A 20,435-nucleotide genomic window follows, 5' to 3' on the forward strand; every position below is an offset into this window, starting at 1 on the left:
TTAAGCAATGCACAGCCTATTTTATTATTGTCGGAGCCTCACACGTGAGCAAGATTACTCATATTGACAGGTAGACAAAAATATACTATAATAATTTTATTTTAAAGCTATGCTGAAGAGCATGATAGTAATTAAATCTGTAGTTACTTAAATGTAAATTTAATACAGCCCCATGTTAACGACCAATGTTTTACACTATTAAGCTTCCTCTGATGGTAAACCCTTAAGTAGAGTAGTTAAGTCTTGCATCAAGGTACACATTTATAAAATAGTTGACTATTCATATGGGTAAAATATTAAACAGGGATTGTAGCAGTTGAAGGGTTAAGAGCTGTATACGGAGTACTGGTGTCTTGGCCTGGGGAGGGGGGGGGGGTTGTCTGGGCCTGGGGGGGGGTGTCTGGGCCTGGGGGGTGGGGGGGTGTCTGGGCCTGGGGGGTGGGGGGGTGTCTGGGCCTTGGGGGGGGTAGTGATGTAGCCATGATAGATGCCACCGTGAACTAGGAGCAAGACTGCACGTTAGTCGTTCCAGCCTTGTTACAGCTGTGGCAGGTGCCTGGTGCCACAGCTGCTACAGCTGTGGCAGGTGTGTGGTGTCACAGCTGCTACAAAATATCACTCTTGCACGGCTGCACAAAGTGCTGACGATACCTGTCCCGCTAACTCATTGTAATACTAACTCTTAAGTTGTTTTAATATACCTTGTACTACAGTATACCAATATGCCAGTGTGAGTGTGAGAGGGAACTGTGTGAGTGAGCCCCGTTCCTTCCTCCTCCTCCTCCTAGCCTACATCCTTCCTATCCTCTCCATTTCAAATTTTCTTCATTTCTCTCTCTCTCACTTTGGTAGAGATGATTAATCCATTTCTGAAATTTCTTGCGATGCTTTTTGTGCTGCTGTGAGCCAGTACAAAGTCCAGGGAGCCGCCTCGACCACTATGGCCCCTCGGCCGTGTCCTCCAGGACACTCCCTCCCTCGGCCGTGTCCTCCAGGACACTCCCTCCCTCGGCCGTGTCCCCCAGGACACTCCCTCCCTCGGCCGTGTCCTCCAGGACACTCCCTCCCTCGGCCGTGTCCCCAGGACACTCCCTCCCTCGGCCGTGTCCTCCAGGACACTCCCTCCCTCGGCCGTGTCCTCCAGGACACTCCCTCCCTCGGCCGTGTCCTCCAGGACACTCCCTCCCTCGGCCGTGTCCTCCAGGACACTCCCTCCCTCGGCCGTGTCCTCCAGGACACTCCCTCCCTCGGCCGTGTCCTCCAGGACACTCCCTCCCTCGGCCGTGTCCCCCAGGACACTCCCTCCCTCGGCCGTGTCCCCCAGGACACTCCCTCCCTCGGCCGTGTCCCCCAGGACACTCCCTCCCCCCTCCCTGTGGCTCTGACCTCGCCCCGATGGCATTAATGTGTAATCTGACCTTTAGTTACAGCTCCTCCTCAAAACGGAACACTCTACCCGCCGCTGCCTGATTTCCGTAAGTATTGGCTCAGTCGTTTTACCGTTTTCTGTAAATAGTCCTGTTTACAAGACTATTTCCAGAACTTGTAAATAGTCTTTACTTGTAGTCCCGTCTACGAGAACAATTTTTGTATTAAGTTTGTTCTTAAATTTTTATTTATGTTTGTATTTTAAATCTTGAAAGTCAGGGTTTTCTAAAAATATTTGGTTCATAAAATGCAAGTATTACAGTCTCCAAATGCAAGAGTGATTTATAGACCTGGGGCCAGATTCACGAAGCAGTTACGCAAGCACTTACGAACGTGTACATCTTTCCTCAATTTTTGGCGGCTTTGGTTACATTTTTTAAACAGTTTACAAGCATGAAAACTTCCCAATCAACTGTTATTGTTATAAACAGCCCCCTGGTACTTCGGAGCTGTTTAATAATTGTAAACAAAGCCGCCAAAGATTAAGAAAAGATGTACAGGTTCGTAAGTGCTGGTGTAACTGCTTCGTGAATCTGGCAGCTGGTGTGGAGAACGTCAGTGGTGGTTGAAACAACCGCCCCCCCCCCACCTTCCCCTCTAGACTTTAACTAGTGATAAAGTGTACGTTTCCTTAAGGAACAACACTCTCTACTTAATATCACTTTATCAGACAGGTGTTTACAAGTCAGTACAAAGATCCGATCACTTGGAACTCAAAGCATTTGATTAAGGAACAGTTAAAATTACACCTAGAACATCTAGTGGCAGGGGGACACTAGTACTTGTTTATAGTAAAGAATAAGAGAAGGTAACATAGAGAACGGGACGCCGACGTCCGACCCTGCAAGAGGCTCCTGCAGAAGAGAACTGCTCCATGTGACATGTTGCCTGTTTGATCACCTGATCACACAATAACCATACTTGAATCTCTAATTCAATATCAAATTGCCACCGCGCAGTTCTAAGTGTAAATATAACATCCTAGCTTTACAACACACTAAGAAATTATCACTACAAAACTTAGGGCATCAAAATGCTTTTACGTCTGGCAAGGGAGCGACCGCCCACCATTTACAACATGAGGATCAGTCCTGTATATAAACTGCCAGAGAGTTCACTCCTCCTTTAACCCAAACCTATCGAAGAACACTCTAGTTTAAATAACACTAATCCCACACATACATTTCGGCCCTATCACTAACATACCTACATAAGGGCAGGATCCCTATATCATATGTAAACAAAGACAATCCGATCCTGGATCCATTTGGCAAAGTGCCATCGTGGACCCAGGGTCCTAACAACATACATATAGTAAATATAAAATAGTAAACACACACCAAAACAAACACACACACACACACACTTGACCAAAGAGCCAGAGCTCAACCTCTGCAAGCACAACTAGGTAAGTACACACACACACACACACACACGGCTAATGGGGGGCCTGATAGCTGAGTGGATAGCGCTCTGTTCTCGTAATATTAGGGTCCGGGTTCGATCCCCGGTAATGGCAGAAATAATATGGCCAGAGTTTCTTTCACCCTTGTTACCTAGCAGTAAATAGGTACCTGGGAGTTAGACAGCCACTATAGGCTGCTTCCTGGGTGTGTACTCACCTATTTGTACTTGTGGCGGCTTGAGCTCTGGCTCTTTGGTCCCGCCTCTCAACTGTCAATCAACTGGTGTACAGGTTCCTGAGCCTACTGGGCTCTATCATATCTACACTTGAAACTGTGTATGGAGTCAGCCTCCACCACATCACTTCCTAATGCATTCCATTCGTTAACCACTCTGACACTGAAAAAAGTTCTTTCTGACGTCTCTGTGGCTCATCTGGGTACTCAGTCTCCACCTGTGTCCTCTTGTGCCCCCTCCGTTGTTGTCGTCCTTTTTGACCTGGAAAAGGCTTACGACACCACTTGGTGATACCACATTCTGTCTCAACTTCATTCTTTTGGCCTTCGTGGTCATCTCCCTCTCTTTCTCCGCAGCTTCCTCTCTCGTCGTTCCTTTCGGGTGAGACTTCGTACCGCTCTCTCTGCCTCTTTTCAGCAATATGAGGGTGTGCCCCAGGGTAGTGTTCTGAGTACTACTCTTTTTCTGATTGCCCTCAATGGTCTCCTTTCCTCTTTTCCTTCTGACGTCTCCGCTCTCTATGTCCATGATCTTACCCTTTGCTGTCAGGGTGATGATTCGCCTTTCCTTCAACGGCGGCTTCAACTTGCGATTGATGCCGTGTCGTCTTGGGCCACCGATCATGGCTTCAGGTTCTCTCCGTCTAAGATTTGTGCTATGACTCTTAATCGGAAGTGTGTCATTCTTCGTTCCTCTTTGTCACTTTATGGACATCCCCTTGTATACAAGGATACAATTCCGCTAAAGCTTTAGGGGTTGATTTTTGACACTCATTTGTCTTGGTCTCCCCATATCTCGTACCTCCGTGTTGATTGATGTAAGGCCCTTACCTCCTTCGAGTATTGTCGCAAACTTCTAGGGGAGCAGATAGGTGCATTCTCCTCACTTTACATTCCTCTCTCGTCCTGTCTAAACTCTATTATGGTTGCCCTGCTTACTCGTCTGCTTCTTCTTCTACTCTTCGCCGTCTTGATGCTTTGCACCATACTGGGTTGCGCCTCAGTTCTGGTGCCTTTCGTTCGACTCCCGTCCTCAGCTTATATGTTGACACTGGCTTCATCTCTCTCCAGGACCGTCGTGATGGCTACTGTCTTCGCTATCTTGCGCGGTCCTTCCAACATCCTTCCTCTCGCCTCTGTCGTGCTTTAACTTTTACCCCTCCTGCGGTTCCTGTTCCTCTTCACCACCTCCCTTTTTCTGTCCGGTTATCTCGCCTACAGTATTCTCTTTCAGTTCGTATTTCTGATGTATCTCCTCGTATTGTTCCTTCCTTGCCTTCGTGGAGAGTCCCCCTTCCGAAGTATTGTACATCCTTGACCCGCATTACTAAAGCTTTTATCCCCTCCTATGGTTCTGAAACGCCTTTTCCTTGAGCACTATTCTTTGCACTCCCGCTACGTTTCCATCTTCACCGATGGGTCTAAGTCTACTGACGGTGTGGGCTACTCCGTTGTTTTTCCTGACCGTACTTATGTGTGTAGCCTCCCTCCAGAGACTAGCGTCTTCACAGCAGAACTTTATACTCTTCGTCTCTTACTTTCTCGTTGCAATCTTCCTTTGTGGTTGTCGTAACTCTCGCAGTGCTCTCATGGTTCTCGGGTCCTTTAAACCTATTCATCCAGTGGTCGTAGAGATTCAACATTGGCTGTTTCTTATTTCCAGTAAATTTAAGTCCGTTGAGTTTTGTTGGGTTCCCAGCCATATTGGTGTCTCTTTAAATGAGCGTGCGGACACTGCCGCTAGGGAAGCTGTCCGCTCTTGTCCCATCTCCCGTAAAGGTATTTCTTGTTTCGACTTTTACCCAGTTATTCATTCCTCCATCTTTACCCGTTGGCAGGATTGTTGGCCTCCTGTTACTGGAAACGAACTGCGTGCTCTTAAGGGTAGTGTGTTCCCATGGCCATCCTCCTACCACCGTAACCGGCGGTGGGAAACGGCTCTGGCGAGGTTGCGTATTGGCCATACATGTCTAACTCGCGGACACTTAATGGCCCTGCTCCTTATTGTCCCTCTTAGTCACACATATCCTTGTTGAATGTCCGGACTTCCAGGACGAGCGTGTGTCTTGCTTCCCGACTGTCCCCTGCGATCACTTGTCTCTCGATAGAATCCTTGGTGAATCATATACCTTTGATATCGTTCTCCTTGTGTGCCTTTGTTCTCGTATTGGCTTCTTTGGTGACAACTGGCGTATTTTAATGATCATTCAGCTTTAATGGAGCTGCATAGTCTCCCTGGCTTGGCACTTTCTTTTAATAGTTACTTAGCATGTCACGTTAACCTATGCTTTTCAGGCATACTTATATCTATTCCACATAATATATTCACTTGAAACACATTTTACATACAGTACTCTGTATAGTTCACTACAATACCACATTCATATCAACACTGTATAACCACAGGACATACCATAATCCCTGGACACACAATGGCCATAACCCCTGGACACTGTCTACTGACCACAGTGGGGGGTGAGAGCACACAGGTAAACTAACCCTGTTGACTTACTCCACTCAGCGAGTCCCCAATTTTGCACCCGCAAGATAACGTAAGATTTTAAGGGTTGACGAATGTTAGTCTTCTTGTTTGAGGAGCTGTTCACTTGAGCCAGTTCTGCAAGTCCCAGCTGTGTCTGGGTACAAGTGACAGGATGAACAACCCAGTGGGTTTTCTTCCTATTGGGGAGTGTTGTACATGCTACTATGGCGGTGTGTCCACTCACAGGATGAGTGGCGCTGCCCAATAAACTCGCCCCTCGGGGAATAACTTAAAAATATATTTTCCACACAGCGGTGGGCTACGCCCAGACTGCCACCTACTACTGGGGCTCCATCGACGCCAACATGTCAGCTATGCCGACTGACAGCATACGAAAAATTCAAGGACCGTTTGGCTTTGGCACCGGCATTTCTTTAGACATGTCGCAGCACCAGGTGAGTGACAGTAGCAGTAACATGAGGGACGGGAGGGAGATGGTCTGTCTGTGGGAACACAATCCATTACTCTGTCTTATCTTTAGCAGAGTTACAATTTGGTGGATACCCAGTCACATAGGTGTTCCCGTGAGAGTCGTGCGGACGGCGCTGCTAAAGAGGCATTTTGTGCCTGTCATATCTCCCATAAAGGGATTCTTTATTCTGAATGTTACCCAGTCATTCATACCACAGTCGGCTACTGCCGGTGTTACTGATGACAAACTCGGTACTCTTAAATGTGACCTGTTCTCATGGCATTCTCCTCTCTGCTGTAATAGACAATGGGAAGTACACTGCACATTAGTCACATGCTCAACTCACGGTCACTTGATGGAACAACTTCATCATTGTGTAGACTTCTTTGTGACACCTCCTGGTGCTGGGTCGAGATTCTCAGAAGGATCATATTCCTGTCCCAGTGTCCCCCTTGAGTCACTAGTCCATCAATATAATCCTTAGCGAGTTCGATGCTTCTGACGTAGCTTACCTTGTGTATATTTAACCCTGAGTGATATTTAAGACCTGTTGAATATCCTGTGACATAGACGGTGCTAAACAGCCTTCGCAGCTTGGTGTCGTCTTTGATAATTGCATTATATATCTTGACATTAGTAAGGCCCGATAGAGTACTTTGCATGTCTCGCTTAAATCTTAGAGGTCCATTGTTACGATCTCCTCCGTAACCGGGTTCTTTTAAAACTCTATGATCCTACTCAAGATCAGAGGTCCCTAACCTTAGTGGAAATGTAGTGTAATGTTTAAGGCAAGAAATCAAATAGCATTTAAAGATAAGCGTTCTTATTAGCCATCACTACTGTTTACAAGTCACTATGAGAGGTCATCCAGAGCATCACTAGCCCTCACGCTAGCCAGCTTTCAAGATGACGGACACTTTTTATATTCCTCAGACGAGATCTTCAACGCCACACTTGGCCTCTCGCTAGTTGCTGTTATGGAGACGTCTTCAGGCGCCCCCTTCCCCTTCCCTTCCCTAGCGCGCTCAACAAGTGAAGTCTTCAGCGCTTGACTAGCCTCACTGGCTAGCTCGTCTAAAGGTCGACCAGAATACTTCCCTCCTCCTGCTTCACACACTTCTCTCGCCTGTCTCAGGATGCTCGTCACCTCCCAGCACGAGAGACTACAAGATGGGAAACTAATATTAATGGGAGGGTTAACTGTTATCGTTCAGAACTTGGATCATAGATGGCGCTGAGGTCCGTCACATCCATGGTTTTGGGGAAGCTGTCCTAAGTTGAAGTAGAGCTTTGTTATTGTGAAGACTGCATAGCATAAACGGTAACAAGTTGGAAGGGAAGGGATTTATCAGGCGAAAACGATGCCCTTCCGGGCTGCACTTGGAAGGTGTCAGGATAAAGATTGGGATGGGGGGGTGGGGTGGGGGAGGAGAAAGGAATGGTGCCCAACCACTTGGAAGGTCGGGCATTGATCGTAGACCTGCAAGAAGCGAGACTGTCGCTGTACCGTCCACCCCAAGTGGTTGGGCTAAGGGGAGACTGTAGTAAGTGGCGTGTCCTGGGGTGTCCTGGGACACCTCTTAGAAATCATGTAAATAAACCATTTAGACTTTGGAGTGAAATGCAAGAGTTGACAATTTGCAGCCGATACACAAACAGGACGAGAAATAAGTTCAGACAATTACATAAAATAACTTACTAGACGACTTAGGAAAGTGTAGAGGTCTCGCCATAGGTAATACTAGACGACTTAGGAAAGTGTAGAGGTCTCGCCATAGGTAATACTAGACGACTAAGGGAAGTGTAGAGGTCTCGCCATAGGTAATACAATATCAGCTGGACAGTGATAGTTGCGATGTGGGGTTATCTTGAGATAATTCGGGGCTTAGTGTCCCCGAGGCCCGGTCCTCGACCAAGCCTCCACCCCCAGGAAGCAACCCGTGACAGCTGACTAACTCCCAGGTACCTATATACTGTTAGGTAACAGGAGCATCAGGGTGAAAGAAACTCTGCCCATTGTTTCTCGCCGGCGCCCAGGATCGAACCCGGGACCACAGGATCACGCGTCCAGTGTTCTGTTCGCTCAGCCACCAGCTCTCCTGTGAGTGCAAGAAAGACATAAAACACATAATTAATAGGATTTTGAGTAAAAAAAAAGTACGTAGAATACATTTATCTACACAATAACATAAATAGGGGTATTAAGATTTATTTATTTATTTATATATTTTATTGATTTGTATATAGAAGAGTTGTTACAACAGCCGCCAGCACGCAGTGTTCCGGGCAGGTCCTTATTCCTAATATTCCCTGGAACACGACCCGCCAAACCGTTTAACAACCAGGTACCCATTCACTGCTGGGTGAACAGAGGCAACAATTAAAGATTGGCGCCCAGTAAATCCTCCCCGGACAGGATACAAACCCTGGCTAAAGTGCCGGGAGAGTGTTTTACCACTGCGCAATGGGGACTGCCTTCTGCATTTCTAGAAACGTTAACAACAAGTTATTTAATCAAATCAAATCAAATGCTTATTCAGGTAAAGTACACATACAAGATGTGATACAAACATTGATGGATTTATAGATAGAGCTAGTACATACAATGCCTAAAGCCACTATTACGCAAACCGTTTCGGGCAGGAAAAACACTAAGACTAAAACTTAATACTAATTGAGATTAAAGTATAAATTGTGTTGAGAAAATAAAAAATTAAAAAGGGGAGGGGGAACATGGCAGAAAATAGCCAATATACAATTTGGTCGACAAACAGCATTGTTTAAAAATAACAGACATGAGTTGACATTTAGGGGTGAGGTAGGTTACAGGGAGTTAATTAGGTAGCACTTAGTTTTTATCTTAAACTGGTTGAGAGAGGTACAGTCTTTAACATGGTTGGGAAGGTCATTCCACATTCTGGGTCCCTTGATTTGTAGAGCATTTCTTGTTTGACTAAGTCGTACTCTTGGAATATCAAAAAGGTATTTGTTTCTGGTGTGGTGCTCACGGGTTCTGTTACAACCTTCTAGGAAGCTTTTAAGGTCAGGATTGGCATTACAGTTCAGCGTTTTATATATATATAAAATACACATGAGAGGATGTGCAGTAACTTAATATCTAACATATTCAGAGATTTGAGTCAGGGTACCGAGTGATGTCTGGGGCCAGAGTTAGATATTGTCCTAATAGCAGCTTTCTGTTGAGTAATTAGAGGACGTAAATGATTTTGGGTAGTAGAACCCCAAGCACAAATACCATAGTTGAGATAAGGATAGATGAGAGAGTAATAGAGCATCACCAGGGCAGGGCGAGGTACATAATATCTGATCTTAGAAAGAATGCCAACAGTTTTTGAAACTTTTTTTATATATTTAGAATGTGTCCCTGGAAATTCAGCTTGTGGTCAATGAAAACGCCAAGGAATTTGCCATCTACTTTATTACAAATTTGGGTATTGTTTATCCTGAGATTTATTTGATTTGAGAATTTATTGCCAAACAAATATAGAAAGTTTTGTCAATATTGAGGGTAAGTTTGTTGGCAGTTAGCCAGTGATGGACTTTCTTTAGCTCAGTACTTACTGTGGCATTTAGAGCAAGGGTGTCTGGACTGGAGTAAATGAAGATTGTGTCGTCAGCAAATAGAATTAGTTTGAGGTGTTGGGAGGCATTTGGAAGGTCATTAATGTAGATGAGAAAGAGGAGAGGGCCAAGTATGCTGCCCTGAGGAACACCAATGTTGATGGGTAGGGTGGGAGAAATTGAATTATTCACAGAAACATACAACCTGGAAGCCTGTCAGAATAATATTTTTCTTAACCTTTATCGTGGCTTCGTTATGCCTCACTTATATTATGTATTTGGTCTGAGTATCAAGGAATGTATATAAATTCACTTGGACTCGTACAGAGAAGGATGTTAGTGGCTTTACAAGAATGTAAAAACATCAATGCTATGTACTTTCATAAACCCAACGTACCTTCTTGTATGTAAATAAATAAATAAATGTTAAAGTTAATGCCAGGAATTAGTTCCCCCTCAAGACGCGAGAGAGAACCTTCACTTACATGCTCTAGAAACAACAGTGATGGGTGACACAACTAAAGTGTGTAAACAGATACACTCGACAGATAAAAGGGGATGTATGATTTTTTTAATAATAATAATAGATAAATGTTTATTCAAGTAAAAGTACATACATAGACGATGAGTTACAAACATAATGTTCGATTTCTAGATTGAGGTAGTACATACAGTACCTTAAGCCACTAATACGTATAGCATTTCGGGCAAGGTGTGGGAGGAAAACACCGAGACTAAAACTTAATACTAATAAATATCAAAGCATTAATTGAATTGAAAAACAGGAAAAAAAGAATGATAATAATTACATGATTGATGTAATGGAATGTTATAAATTTGATAAGTTTAGTTTTGGAAAGATCTTGGTAATGAATGGTTTTGAAACTGGTGTTGATATATTTACCTGGTTTTACCTGAGGGCCACTAACCCTAGTGGCCTCGACGAGGACAGGAAGCCGACGGCTTGTTGATAGTCCCTTCATTTGCTTGATAATCTTTTCCAGGTATGTTTGAAAGCAACACAGTTTTGACCTTTACGGCTTCGGCGGGTAGGCGGTTCCACGGGTTTATAATCCTGTAGGTGAAAAAGCGTCTCCTATTCTCAGTCCTTCATTGTGGCTTGTTGAGCTTGACACCGTTGCTCCTTGTTTGTGTTACATCTCACATTTTACAGAAATTTTCCGAATCAACGTCTTCCAAAATGTTCAGTATTTTAGTTTCCATGAGATCCGCCCTGACATGCCTGGTGTACAGTGTTGTTGGCCCTGAGGCCCTCAACCGTTCCTGATACTAATCCAACTTACCGAACCAATTACCGGGTAGCACAATAGACGAGGGATCTCTAGTGTGTTTCTAGCGAAGGTTAGACATACAATAATGAGTTTGGGTGAATATAAACAAGAGCCGCGGCGTCGGGGCCAATAGGCCTTCTGCAGTTTCATATATTATGTTCTTCCCTGACATCGTTCCAGAGAAACCCGTCCTAATAGAACGTCACCTGAGAGTTTCAGAATCTGCTCCACCGAGTCTGTGTTGCAGGTATGGCAATACAGCCGCTGTGTTGCCATACCTGCAACACTCACTCATGGAGCAGTAATGGGGGGAGACTCTGCCATACCTGCAACACTCACTCGTGGAGCAGTAATGGGGGGAGACTCTGCCATACCTGCAACACTCTATGGAGCAGATTCTGAAACTTTCACGTGCCCAATCTGCTTTCACCTGCCAGGCTGGTGACGTACCTGTTTGTGTGTTACGTTCCTCTGGGCGTGTTGCTTCATAACAACACCTCTTGTGGTTGTTTGGCCCGTGTGGTAGTTGTCAGAGAAACTAAATATATAAGGAGTGCAAAGTGGCAGTTAGCTGTCTAATGACCTATTGTTTACCAGGGAACACAGGGATAATAATACACATTAATACACACAGAAATCACATTAACGTAATATATCAATGACGAAATCCACAGGAACCGTGATGAGGGTTCGAACCTATCTACTGGGTGTTCCCAGACACGCTCTAGTCGACTGCACCATGACATGGTCAAAGAATTGCAACCTGGAGTACATGTAGTGTGGGGAAATCTGGCTCTAGATCAATGATAATAAAATGATATATAATTATAATATGCTCGAAGGACCACTCTTTAGAAAAGAGAAATAAATTAGAGAACCAGTACGTATGGATCTCTATGATTAAGTGCAATTAAATTCAAATGAATATAATGAATCTATTATGTATAATAAATGAACTGTAGTTTACTGTAAATATAGAGCAGACTCCCATCACAGACTTTGGGGGTTATTCTATAAGGTTAGTTGACATAATGTATGTAATGTATAAACAAATTCATAAATGATAAGAATAAGAAATATGCATGTATATAAAAAATCGTATATATTCAGTGGTTAGTTGAATGCAATATTTTATCTACTAAAACGAGAAAGACCGCTTAGCTGTTAGTAGGAAGAGCAGCATGTGTCTCGTAGACTCGTAGACGTAAGCTTGTTTCGCTTGTGTTTGTACTCCAGTTGAAAGACGATTCACATGTAAAATCTATTGGAGAATATATATTACTGAAGTATTCATAGAAATTAATGTAAGTAGCTAAGGGGAATGAGACTCACGGGTTCGACACTGAAGGCTCGCGTCATAACGACACACTGTTCTATCTGAAATATTTAATGTAGCTACAAAAACAAGATAAGAACAAACTAATGTGCCGGACACGGTGTCTGTGACGTAATGAAGCTGCTGTGTCTTGTTGGCGTCCGCAGGTGCACGGATGGCGCTCTATGAAGACGATTGTGTGATCACCTTCACACACGCCCTAAATATGGCGTCGCTTGCCAGTCTCTCCTCCTTCTCGGGGTAGCTCGCACATGCGCAGTCGTTACCTTACCTTACCTTGAGGTGCTTCCGGGGCTTAGCGTCCCCGCGGCCCGGTCGTCGACCAGGTCTCCTGGTTGCTGGACTGATCAACCAGGCTGTTAGACGCGGCTGCTCGCAGCCTGACATATGAGTCACAGCCTGGTTGATCAGGTATCCTTTGGAGGTGCTTATCCAGTTCTCTCTTGAACACTGTGCTGTGAGGGGTCGGCCAGTTATGCCCCTTATGTGTAGTGGAAGCGTGTTGAACAGTCTCGGGCCTCTGATGTTGATAGTTCTCTCTGAGTACCTGTTGCACCTCTGCTCTTCAACGGGGGTATTCTGCACATCCTGCCATGCCTTCTGGTCTCATGTGATGTTATTTCTGTATGCAGGTTTGGGACCAGCCCCTCAATTATTTTCCACGTGTAAATTATTATGTATCTCTCCCGCCTGTGCTCAAGGGAGTACAGATTTAGGCTCTTTAGTCGGTCCCAGTAATTGTCGTGCTGCGGCACGCATAATATTTTCTATGATTTATTTAATTTCCCGAGTTAATGCAGCTAAAGTATATCAGAAACTGTAGGTTTCCAGGTTTGTATTATTTGGGTGAATACAAACCTGGTTTTGCATATGCGAATGTCAAGACCCACAAGCCTGGAAACCCACTTCAGCCAATCATCAGCCAGATACCCACATACAGACTGGTTAAGCGACTCAACTGCTTGTTGACAAGGTACTCGTGTACCTTGTGCTTTCAGCCTGAAGTCTCTAAAGGAATTTGTTGACTTACTGCGGGGAACACGGGCCATGGGGATAAGAGCCTCGCTGGATGTAGAGTCACTGTTTACCAACGTACCTGTGGATGAGACAATCAGGATGATAGTGGACAGAGTGTATCGGGATCCAGCTTGTACTCCTCTTGACATACCAGAAAACATACTAAGGAAGCTACTCCAAGCCTGCACTAAAGAGGCACTCTACTTGAGTCCAGATGGGCACATGTATAAGCAAGTATACGGGGTCGCCATGGGTTCTCCCCTAGGTGTCCTGTTTGCGAACCTCTACTTGGGTACCATCGAGCAGAGGGTCTTAGTTGACATGGACTTGAAACCCGCCATATACTACAGGTATGTTGAAAACCTTTTTATTCAGGTGCCTGATGTCAGATGTCTGCAGCAGCTGAAGGAGTCATTCGAGCAGAATTCTGTGTAAAGTTTCACCTACGAGATGGAGAATGATGGGAAGCTGCCCTTTCTAGATGTAACAGTCACGGAAACGAGCGGAGGCTTCCACACTGCAGTCTACACTAAGGAAACAAACATAAGAAAGTGACTCAATGCCAATAGTGACTGTCCAGACAGGTACAAGAGGAGTGTTGTCAACGCTTACGTCGACAGGGTTCTCAGCAACAGCTCAGGATGGAAGCAAGTCCATGAAGAACTCTGTAGGGTAAGGCAGGTTCTAGTCAACAACGGCTTCTCTAACGGTTATGTTGAAGACATCATAAAAAGAAAGGTGAAACGCCATGCAACCTCTGAAGAGTCCACTAATACAACACCTGTACCCCCTATTAGATTGTGTTACAGGAACTTCTTTTCCACAGCTCATAAAACGGAGAAAAGGGTCCTGAAAGATATTATTGATAGGAACGTTATCCCTACAGACAAAAATCAGAAAATACAACTGAAAATTTACTACAAAAACAAACAAACCGCTAATCTACTCATGAAAAACTGCCCTCACACCAAACATAACGCCCTGAAGGAAACCAACGTCGTCTATTCCTTCACATGCCCGAATGGGGACTGTAAGCCCCAAAGAACTCAGTATATAGGCAAGTCAACAACGTCTCTTTCTAGGCGATTAACTATGCACAAACAACAACTAAGTCCTCCATCCCCCACCCCAGTTCTAAGCCATCCTCCCCCTGCCCCTCCTTCCCCCCCCATCCCCTCCTTCCCCCCCCATCCCCTCCTTCCCCCCCCCCCATCCCCACCTCCCTCAGAACCCCTGGTAACTACCCCACAGGAGGATGAGCCTACACAAGCAGCAATGCCCATGGAACAGCTTCCTGCACTAGTGGGGAGGGTGGGTGAAAATGGACATAGGAAAGTGAGCTTCAAGGTAATGTACTCAAACATCGATGGGATTACCAACAAAGCAAGTGAACTGGCAGAAAGGGCGCAGGAAGAAAACCCAGATGTAATAGGACTCACAAAAACAAAATTGTCAGGAGTCATAACAAATGCTGTGTTTCCAAAGGACTTTTATATAGTAAGGAAAGAAAGAGACGGGAGAGGGGGAGGAGGAGTGGCTCTGCTGATAAGGAAGGACTGGAGCTTTGAAGAGATGGAAATTCCGGGCTGCGACGGATTCAGAGATTACATAACAGGAACTATGACAATGGGTGGACCTAAGATAATAGTGGCAGTCATTTACAACCCTCCATTAAATGACAGAAGACCCAGACAAGAGTTCGACAGAAACAACATGGCTCCCATTAATATAATAGGGAGAGCAGCTTCAGTTGCCTACAGGAATGGATCCAGACTCTTAATCGTGGGCGATTTCAACCATGGAAAGATAGACTGGGAGAATGAGGACCCACATGGAGGTGAAGACACATGGAGATCTAAACTTTTGGAAGTGAGTACAAGGAACTTTCTGAGTCAACATGTCAAGGGGCCCACAAGAATGAGAGGAAATGACGAACCAGCTGGACTCGACCTGATTTTCACCTTAAATGACTCAGAAATAAGGGAAGTCAAATATGAAGCCCCCATAGGAATGAGTGACCACAGTACGTTGATATTTGAGTATCTGGAAGAAGTAGGGATAACCTATCCAAGGATGGGATTGGAAGGAAAAAGACTAAATTACCGAAGAGGAAAATATGACGAGATGAAGAACTTCCTAATGGGAATACCATAGGAAACAGAACTCAGAGAAAAGACTGTACAGGATATGATGGATTATGTCACTCAGAAGTGTCAGGAGGCTGCAGACAGGTTTATCCCAGTCCAAAAAGTGAAAAATGAAAAGCAACAAAAGAATCCGTGGTTCAACCAGGAATGTGCGGCAGCGAAGCAATTGAGTAAAAGAACATGGCGAAACTACAGGAATAACAGAACACCAGAGAGCAGGGAGAGATAACTGAGGGCCAGAAATGAGTACATCAGAGTGAGGAGAGAAGCAGAGAGGCAGTATGAAAATGACATCGCGAGTAAAGCTAAGACCCAACCAAAACTGCTCCACAGCCACATCAGGAGGAAAACAGCAGTGAAGGAACAAGTGATGAAACTGAGAAAAGGGGAGAACAGATACACAGAGAACGACAAAGAGGTGTGAGAAAAACTCAACAAGAGATTCCAGGAGGTCTTCACAATAGAACAAGGAGAGGTCCCTGCACTAAATGAGGAGGAAACCGAACAACCTTTGAGGAATTTTACCTCACCAGTGATGAGGTCAAAAGGAATCTGTTGGAGCTGAATGTGTCGAAGGCTGTTGGGCCTGACAGAATCTCACCATGGATTCTAAAAGAAGGTGCAGAAGCACTAAGTGTGCCACTCTATGGTGTATAACAGGTCACTGGAAACGGGAAACCTTCCAGAAAGCTGGAAGACAGCTATTGTAGTCCCAATTTACAAAAAATGGGTGACAGGCAAGAGGCACTGAATGGGTGACAGGCAGAGGCACTAAGGGCCAGTTTCCCTAACTTGTATACCATGCAAGGTGATGGAGTAGATTGTGAGGAAAAGGCTCGTAGAACATCTGGAGGGAAACAGCTTTGTAACACACCACCAGCATGGGTTCAGAGATGGTAAATCGTGCCTCACAGGCCTAATAGAATTCTATGACCACGCAACACAAATTAGGCAAGAAAGAGAAGGGTGGGCAGACTGCATTTTCTTGGACTGTCAGAAAGCCTTTGACACAGTACCTCACAAAAGGCTGTTACAAAAGTTGGAGCAACAGGCAGGAGTAAAAGGGAAGGTGCTCCAGTGGATAAGGGAGTATCTAAGCAATAGGAAACAGCGAGTAACGGTGAGGGGGAAATCATCAGTGGCGAAATGTCACCAGCGGGGTTCCACAGGGCTTTGTACTTGGACCCATCCTGTTTCTAGTATATGTAAACGACCTTCCGGAGGGTATAGACTCATTCCTCTCAATGTTTGCTGATGATGCAACTATTATGAGAAGAATCAAAACAGATGAAGATAGACAGAGAATACAGGACGATCTGGACAAACTGGATGATGATCTAGAAAAATGATCTAGAAAATGGCGCTAAAGTTCAACTCAGGAAAGTGTAAGGTGATGAAATTAGGCGAAGGGAGCAGAAGGCTGAACACGAGGTACCATCTGGGAGGTGAAATCCTGCAAGAGTCAAATAGAGAGAAAGATCTGGGGGTCGATATCACATCGAACCTGTCCCCAAAGGCCCACATCGAAAGGATATCATCAGCGGCATATGCTAGACTGGCCAATATAAGAACTGCCTTTAGAAACTTGTGTAAGGAATCGTTCAGGACCCTGTATACCACTTATGTAAGACCAATCCTGGAGTATGCAGCTCCAAACTGGAGTCCATATCGAGTTAAACACAAGACGAAGTTAGAGAAGATTCAGAGGTATGCCACCAGACTGGTCCCGGAACTGAGAGGAATGAGCTAAAGGCTAAGGGAGCTGAACCTCACAACCCTGGAAAACAGAAGAGTACTCAGGCTTGTACACAGTACTTTGGAATCTCAGTTTTCCTAAGGCTGCTTTGGCTTTGTTTAGTCGGTCCCTTACTTGAAATTTTATCCCTGTTCTATTGGTCATAAGTCTCGGTATTCTGCCTGTTCTGCTGTGGCTGTTATACTGGCCAACTATATTGTTCTATGTACTCTTGTTACAACGGCTCCTACTGATTTTCTCATGAACACTTCAGGTTAATAATGTGATTTGGTTGCGTGTATAACGTCCCTCCTTCCCTTACAGTGCATGGTGCAGGAGGTGTACAACAAGGCGTTCGACAACTGCTCTGCCAACCCCGCCAACTGTCCCCTGGGCTTCAGTCTGAGTGTGTGGGTCAAGGTGAACATCACAGACAGTTACTACTCGAGCATCAACCAAACAACTGTAGATGTGTCCAACTTTCAGACCATTGTATCCACTGGTGAGTCACACTCCACCACCCCAACTTTCAGACCATTGTATCCACTGGTGAGTCACACTCCACCATCCCAACTTTCAGACCATTGTATCCACTGGTGAGTCACACTCCACCACCCCAACTTTCAGACCATTGTATCCACTGGTGAGTCACACTCCACCACCCCAACTTTCAGACCATTGTATCCACTGGTGAGTCACACTCCACCACCCCAACTTTCAGACCATTGTATCCACTGGTGAGTCACACTCCACCACCCCAACTTTCAGACCATTGTATCCACTGGTGAGTCACACTCCACCACCCCAACTTTCAGACCATTGTATCCACTGGTGAGTCACACTCCACCACCCCAACTTTGAGACCATTGTATCCACTGGTGAGTCACACTCCACCACCCCCGACTTTCAGACCATTGTATCCACTGGTGAGTCACACTCCACCACCCCAACTTTCAGACCATTGTATCCACTGGTGAGTCACACTCCACCACCCCAACTTTCAGACCATTGTATCCACTGGTGAGTCACACTCCACCACCCCAACTTTCAGACCATTGTATCCACTGGTGAGTCACACTCCACCACCCCCGACTTTCAGACCATTATATCCACTGGTGAGTCACACTCCACCACCCCAACTTTCAGACCATTGTATCCACTGGTGAGTCACACTCCACCACCCCAACTTTCAGACCATTGTATCCACTGGTGAGTCACACTCCACCACCCCAACTTTCAGACCATTGTATCCACTGGTGAGTCACACTCCACCACCCCCGACTTTCAGACCATTGTATCCACTGGTGAGTCACACTCCACCACCCCAACTTACAGACCATTGTATCCACTGGTGAGTCACACTCCACCACCCCCGACTTTCAGACCATTGTATCCACTGGTGAGTCACACTCCACCACCCCAACTTTCAGACCATTGTATCCACTGGTGAGTCACACTCCACCACCCCAACTTTCAGACCATTGTATCCACTGGTGAGTCACACTCCACCACCCCCGACTTTCAGACCATTGTATCCACTGGTGAGTCACACTCCACCACCCCAACTTACAGACCATTGTATCCACTGGTGAGTCACACTCCACCACCCCCGACTTTCAGACCATTGTATCCACTGGTGAGTCACACTCCACCACCCCAACTTTCAGACCATTGTATCCACTGGTGAGTCACACTCCACCACCCCAACTTTCAGACCATTGTATCCACTGGTGAGTCACACTCCACCACCCCAACTTTCAGACCATTGTATCCACTGGTGAGTCACACTCCACCACCCCAACTTTCAGACCATTGTATCCACTGGTGAGTCACACTCCACCACCCCAACTTTCAGACCATTGTATCCACTGGTGAGTCACACTCCACCACCCCAACTTTCAGACCATTGTATCCACTGGTGAGTCACACTCCACCACCCCAACTTTCAGACCATTGTATCCACTGGTGAGTCACACTCCACCACCCCCGACTTTCAGACCATTGTATCCACTGGTGAGTCACACTCCACCACCCCAACTTTCAGACCATTGTATCCACTGGTGAGTCACACTCCACCACCCCAACTTTCAGACCATTGTATCCACTGGTGAGTCACACTCCACCACCCCAACTTTCAGACCATTGTATCCACTGGTGAGTCACACTCCACCACCCCAACTTTCAGACCATTGTATCCACTGGTGAGTCACACTCCACCACCCCCGACTTTCAGACCATTGTATCCACTGGTGAGTCACACTCCACCACCCCAACTTTCAGACCATTGTATCCACTGGTGAGTCACACTCCACCACCCCAACTTTCAGACCATTGTATCCACTGGTGAGTCACACTCCACCACCCCAACTTTCAGACCATTGTATCCACTGGTGAGTCACACTCCACCACCCCAACTTTCAGACCATTGTATCCACTGGTGAGTCACACTCCACCACCCCCGACTTTCAGACCATTGTATCCACTGGTGAGTCACACTCCACCACCCCAACTTTCAGACCATTGTATCCACTGGTGAGTCACACTCCACCACCCCAACTTTCAGACCATTGTATCCACTGGTGAGTCACACTCCACCACCCCAACTTTCAGACCATTGTATCCACTGGTGAGTCACACTCCACCACCCCAACTTTCAGACCATTGTATCCACTGGTGAGTCACACTCCACCACCCCAACTTTCAGACCATTGTATCCACTGGTGAGTCACACTCCACCACCCCAACTTTCACCACCACCACAGTCACCACCACCCTGACCACAGTCACCACTACCCTGACCACAGTCACCATCACCCTGACCACAGTCACCATCACCCTGACCACAGTCACCACCACCACAGTCACCACCACCGTGACCACAGTCACCACTACCCTGACCACAGTCACCATCACCCTGACCACAGTCACCATCACCCTGATCAGTCACCACCACCACAGTCACCACCACCGTGACCACAGTCACCACCACCGTGACCACAGTCACCACCACCGTGACCACAGTCACCACCACCCTGACCACAGTCACCACCACCCTGACCACAGTCACCATCACCCTGACCACAGTCACCACTACCCTGACCACAGTCACCACTACCCTGACCACAGTCACCATCACCCTGATCACAGTCACCACCACCACAGTCACCACCATCGTGACCACAGTCACCACCACCGTGACCACAGTCACCACCACCGTGACCACAGTCACCACCACCGTGACCACAGTCACCATCACCCTGACCACAGTCACCACCACCACCATAGTCACCACCACCGCAGTCAC

At 46.1% G+C, this 20,435-nt stretch overlaps 1 protein-coding gene across 1 annotated transcript in view; it reads left to right on the forward strand.

Moving 5' to 3' along the window:
- The first annotated feature begins 454 nt into the window (after positions 1-454).
- The window catches only part of LOC123758371 (cadherin EGF LAG seven-pass G-type receptor 3), a 46,351-nt gene continuing 26,370 nt past the window's right edge, over positions 455-20,435 (forward strand). Inside the window, 3 exon segments of the mRNA XM_069324825.1 lie at positions 455-1,475; positions 5,863-6,005; positions 17,456-17,633. Coding sequence (XP_069180926.1) covers positions 5,916-6,005; positions 17,456-17,633 — 268 coding nt within the window. The 5' untranslated portion in view covers positions 455-1,475; positions 5,863-5,915.

Source organism: Procambarus clarkii, chromosome 1 (assembly GCF_040958095.1).
Source record: "Procambarus clarkii isolate CNS0578487 chromosome 1, FALCON_Pclarkii_2.0, whole genome shotgun sequence".
Classification (NCBI taxonomy): domain Eukaryota; kingdom Metazoa; phylum Arthropoda; class Malacostraca; order Decapoda; family Cambaridae; genus Procambarus; species Procambarus clarkii.